Source organism: Brachionichthys hirsutus, unplaced genomic scaffold (genome assembly GCF_040956055.1).
Source record: "Brachionichthys hirsutus isolate HB-005 unplaced genomic scaffold, CSIRO-AGI_Bhir_v1 contig_366, whole genome shotgun sequence".
Lineage (NCBI taxonomy): Eukaryota > Metazoa > Chordata > Actinopteri > Lophiiformes > Brachionichthyidae > Brachionichthys > Brachionichthys hirsutus.
The window spans coordinates 1-5,000 of NW_027181396.1; the positions used below are offsets into that span (position 1 = coordinate 1).

Here is a 5,000-nt window from a genome sequence, read left to right on the forward strand (position 1 = left end):
CAGGAGGGGGGGGTGGGAGGTTTTTATTTTCATTGAGTACCGGGCGGGAGGAGGAAAGAAGAGCAGAGTGGGGGGGGGGCTACTGTGCCCCCCCCCCACTCGCTTTCTATTCCTGTTATTCTAACAAAGCACATCAGTGCAGAAAACAAAGGATGAAGCCGAAGAGAGACCCAAAACCCAAAACCCTCAGAATGATGCCGGTGTTAATAGAAACCGCCGCCGCCGTTTAGCCGCGGCGACCCGTCGTCCCGGCCTCGCTGACTCTGCCTCTTCCTCTTCCTCTTCCTCAGAACTGGAGGAGTTGCAGCAGGCTCTGAAGTGGGCCCGGCGCTGCCTGGCCGACGCCCAGAGCCAGCAGGATGTGGAGCTGATCGTGCAGCTCCTCGCCGACGAGGACTTCAGGAACGCCTACGGCCTCTACGCCGCCGTGTCCCAGCAGAGGACGAGAGTCGGTCCCACCTCGCCCCTCACGGTGCAGGCAGAGGATCTCTGCCAGGAGGTATCGATCCGGTGCTTTTCATGCCGCTTATGCAGCTGGATCTTAAATGTTGGTGGTTTTAATGTCGACCTTCATTTTTGGGCAATCCTAGCCAAGCCACGAAAGCCAAGTGTAACTCCAGCCGCCGCACAGAGAAGGCGTGAAGGCGCTCTGATTGTTTTTGACCTACTTAGGGGCGGGGTCTTCTTTTAGCTGATGGCGTTCCGCGTGCGAGTCGGCCTCCTGGGCTGAGTTCACGCGAAGGACAGCGGGGCAGAACTCGCATGAATCTTTACGCCGATAAAGGAGGCCTGACATGCCGTGAGTTGACGCGTCTGATTGGCTGAACGGGCGGCTAATCTCTGGCAGCACGCCGCAGGAAGGAGGCCCGGGATCTGGGCGGCCAGGAAAAGAAACTCCAGCGGCTTACAGCAGCGTGGGCCGTGGGGGGGCGGGGGGAGTGCGTCACCTCGTTAGCGAGAGCTTTGATTAGGGCTGTGGCCGAACTGACACGGAGGCGCAGAAAGGAGGGGGGGGGGATGCTGACACATGACCCACATGATGGAGTCTCGTGAATCAGAACCCTTTTATCACACGTTAAACCGGGTTGTTGGGTCAGATTGAGGCCCGGCCGGCGTCCGACTTGGCATCTCTGGATTAATCTGTTCGATGTCCTCTGTGTTTGTCGTGGCTTTATTTCACCGCGGTTGTGCTAACCCTAACCCGGTTCCAGGTGCAGAAGATCCTCCAGTCCAGCCAGCAGGAGACGGGTCTGGAGCTCCGGGCTCTGCTCACCGATCCTCATGTGCAGGTCAGCGGGGGCGGCTCGGACTTATCGGCTCGGACTTATCGGCTCCCTTTGACCTACAATGTTATTACGGGGCAACAAGCCGGCCGGGCCGACTTTCATTTAGTCATCTGGGAGGTCAAAGGTCAGATTATTAGAGGTGTGTGTGTGTGTGTGTCCCTCCACTGAGCTGCATCCATGTCGCTAACACCTCACAGGGGAGGAAGCGAAAGGCGTTGGGTAATGATTCCGAAAGCCTCCGCCGCCGGGGGGGCTAATCTGGGCCCGTTCTTCACTGGGGGGGGGGGGGGGGCTGAGCACTGGTCTTATTAAACGGAACGAAGGGGGGGGGCTCTCTGCTGTGTCGTAAACACGATGTATGTGCTGCTCGACGCAGGCGCTGCTGCAGGCCCACGACGGCGTGGCGGTGCAGGAAGTGGCCGAGGAGAACCGGACCCAGTACCTCGGGGAGACGGTGAAACTCGTGCGGCTGGAGAAGGCTCGCGACAATCCGTTGGTGAGCGGCGGCCGCTTTTTACGGGACGCCGGGGGGGGGGGCAACGCGGCGTTTCACCGCTAAACGCGCTGTGGGTGTGTCCTCAGGGCGCGACGGTGCGTAACGACGTGGACAGCGTGGTGGTGAGCCGCGTGGTGAAAGGCGGGGCGGCGGAGAGCAGCGGGCTCCTGAGCGAAGGGGACGAGATCCTGGAGATCAACGGCGTCTCCATCCGCGGGAAGCACATCAACGAAGTCCACGACTTGCTGGTGAGGCGCCCGACGGGGATCCGTCTTCTGATCCGTCTTCTGATCCGTCTTCTGATCCGTCTTCTGATCCGTCTTCTGACCCGTCTTCTGATCCGTCTTCTGACCCGTCTTGTGATCCGGCGTCCGGCGTGGCGCCGGATGAGAACGAACGCTGCTAAAGCTGCATCTGTTCCAACAGCAACGGATGCACGGCACGCTGACCTTCCTCCTCATCCCCAGCACCCAGATTAAACCGCCCCCACACAGACAGACCGTGGTGAGAGCTCGCATGAGAGACTTCCTGTCGGGGGGGGGGGCGACCCCACCCCACCCCTGACGGTGTCACCCCTGTCCTCAGATGCACATACGAGCCTACTTTGACTACGACCCCTCCGACGACCCCTTCCTGCCGTGCCGGGAGCTGGGCCTGTCCTTCCAGAGGGGGGACATCCTCCACGTCATCAGCCAGGACGACCCCAGCTGGTGGCAGGCCTACCGGGACGGAGACGAGGACAACCAGCCTCTGGCGGGACTCATTCCAGGTCGGGACCGGGCCGGAGGAAAGTGAATCAATAAAGCTCGCCTGGCAGGAAGCACCGCCCGTCTGGCACGCCAAGCAGCTTAGAACAAACACCTCAGAATTATTTGTGATTACGTTCTAACCCCGGTCTGTTGTGGCTGGAAGTAAATGAGGTTAAGCATGTTGTTCCTCGGCTTCTCCGGGAAGTCCAGACCGATTTTTTTTAACCCCCCCGTGTGTAGCGCGTCGGTGCCTTATCTGTTCCTGTTCTGCGTTCCTCTTCTTCAGGGAAAAGCTTCCAGCAGCAGAGAGAAACCATGAAGAGATCTATAATGGACAGGAGTCGAGAGCGCCAAGGCGGTGAGCCGCCGCGCCGACTCGGAACGGGGAGCGTGTGCCGTCTGGCTGCGGTCAAAGCGATAACGCAAATCTTTTTTCTGTGTTTATTTTTTGCCGTGTCATTTCTCCAGGGAAGCTCTGGTATGCGAAGAAAACGAAGAAACCGAAGAAGAAGAACCCGCCCAACTTTGGCAAAAACGCCGGTGAGCCCGCCTCCTTTTCGCCGTGCCTGTTTGGGGGGGGGGGGGGGGGGGGGGGGGCTTATGCTTCTTGAGAAGTGCTTTACACGTGCGAGAGCGTGCTCGTGCCCGGTGAGAGTCTAACGCCGCACGTTAGCTCAGGTTGACGCCCCTCGTCGTTCCCGCGGCAACATGTCCCGACTTGACGTGTCGCAATCAGATTAGGTCCGTCTTCGGCAGACGGGATCAGCGGAGACGCCGACAGGTGCCTAAACGGCTTGAAGGCTTGGTGCACGCGTAGGAGCGCGCACACACACGCACACACACACACACAGTGTGGATAGATGTTGTGTAGCGATGTAGAGGCTCGCTGGCTGCACAGGGTGGCCTGTTTTCCATCTCCGTCACGGAGGTCAAAGGTCAGAGTCAGCTTTTAACGCGTCGGTTCAGCGGTGCTTTTAATGAACCCGTCCCGCGCGTGCCTTCAGATGACGACGACGTGCTGACCTATGAGGAGATGGCGCTCTATCACCAGCCCGTCAGCCGGAAGCGGCCCGTCGCTCTGATTGGCCCGACGAACGGCGGCCACGACGAGCTGCGTCGGAGGCTTCTGTCGCTCGAGCCGGAGAAGTTCGCCGTCGCCGTCCCACGTAAGTCCCGCGACGCCGCCTCGCTGCGGCGCCGGCGCCGTCGCGTCACGCTCAAATCGCTGCGTCTCTTCCCCACGTCGCAGACACGACCAGGAACTCGAGGATCCACGAGCGCAACGGGCGCGAGTACCACTTCACGAGCCGGGCCAACTTTGAAACGGACGTAGCGAGCGGGAAGTTCATCGAGTTTGGGGACTACGAGAAGAACCTGTACGGAACCGGCGCCGACTCGGTTCGACACGTGGTGAACTCCGGACGCGTCTGCCTGCTGTGCCTCCACACCAGGGTAGGAGCGAAAGGCGGCGAGTCGTCTGTCCCTCGCTTCACCGAAGTCACGCCCGCTTCCGGTCGTTTTCCCAGTCGCTGCAGGTGCTGAGGTCCTCCAACCTCAAGCCCTTCGTCATCTTCATCGCGCCTCCCGCTCAGGAACGGCTGCGCACCCTGCTGGCCTCAGAGGGGAAGACACCCAAGGTGCCCGCCGAACGCGTTCAAGCTACCGACTTAGGGATAATTAAACCTGCCGAGCGGAGCTTTTACTGACCTCGTTTTCTGTGCACAGCCTGACGAGCTGAAGACGGTGATCGAGAAGGCCCGGGAGATGGAGCAGAACTTCGGACACTTCTTCGACGCGACCATCGCGAACGTGGATCCGGACCAGGCTTTCCACGAGCTGCGCAGACTGATAGACAAGCTGGACACTGAGCCTCAGTGGGTGCCCACCTCCTGGCTGTGCTAGAGGTCACTGGGGTTCCCCCCAACAAGGAGCCAGAACAGGAGAACCCACTGGATTCTCACATTCTCCTCCTTCACCACATGTTGCAGGGATGGACTCGAGCTTGTGGTTGGTTCTTATTCCAGAGTCATTTATCAGACCAATAGAAATGCTTCAATCCTATCCTCTTTAGTAATTTATAACTGTAAATACGTATTTCCCAGAGAAAAGGTTCTTCTCTTGCTATGTTTCTGGGTTTTTTTTGTCAAATGTCTTCCTGATCAGGCCGGTTCAAAACAAAAGACAAGCAGAGCTGCAGCTGAGCGTCCTCCACGTGTCCCGCGTGCGTCTTGAATCCTTCATCGGCCTATTTTATAGCCTCAGGCTTCGTCTCTAGCTGCTCGTCGTTACCGTCGGTATTCAATCCTGATTGGCTTTTTATTTTTTATTTCTTACAGTACCGTACGAACGCGTCCTTTATCTTCCCCCACTGCTGATTCTTTACTGGGTTCTTATTAAATCTGAAGCACAATTGTTGAAAAGTCGTAATAAAACCGGACGCGTGTGAACATCCTAAATGTATCGACTTCA

At 58.3% G+C, this 5,000-nt stretch overlaps 1 protein-coding gene across 1 annotated transcript; it reads left to right on the forward strand.

The window, feature by feature from the left end:
* Positions 1 to 290: 290 nt before the first annotated feature.
* Positions 291 to 4,978, forward strand: LOC137917464 (protein PALS1-like; the record flags this gene model as incomplete). Its single annotated transcript, XM_068760204.1, has 12 exons — positions 291 to 499; positions 1,212 to 1,289; positions 1,663 to 1,782; positions 1,869 to 2,030; positions 2,209 to 2,286; positions 2,368 to 2,551; positions 2,818 to 2,889; positions 3,000 to 3,071; positions 3,536 to 3,697; positions 3,781 to 3,983; positions 4,058 to 4,168; positions 4,257 to 4,978. Coding segments are annotated over 12 exons (1,628 nt in total), but the record flags the coding sequence as incomplete, so codon positions are not given.
* Between the last annotated feature and the right edge of the window lie 22 nt (positions 4,979 to 5,000).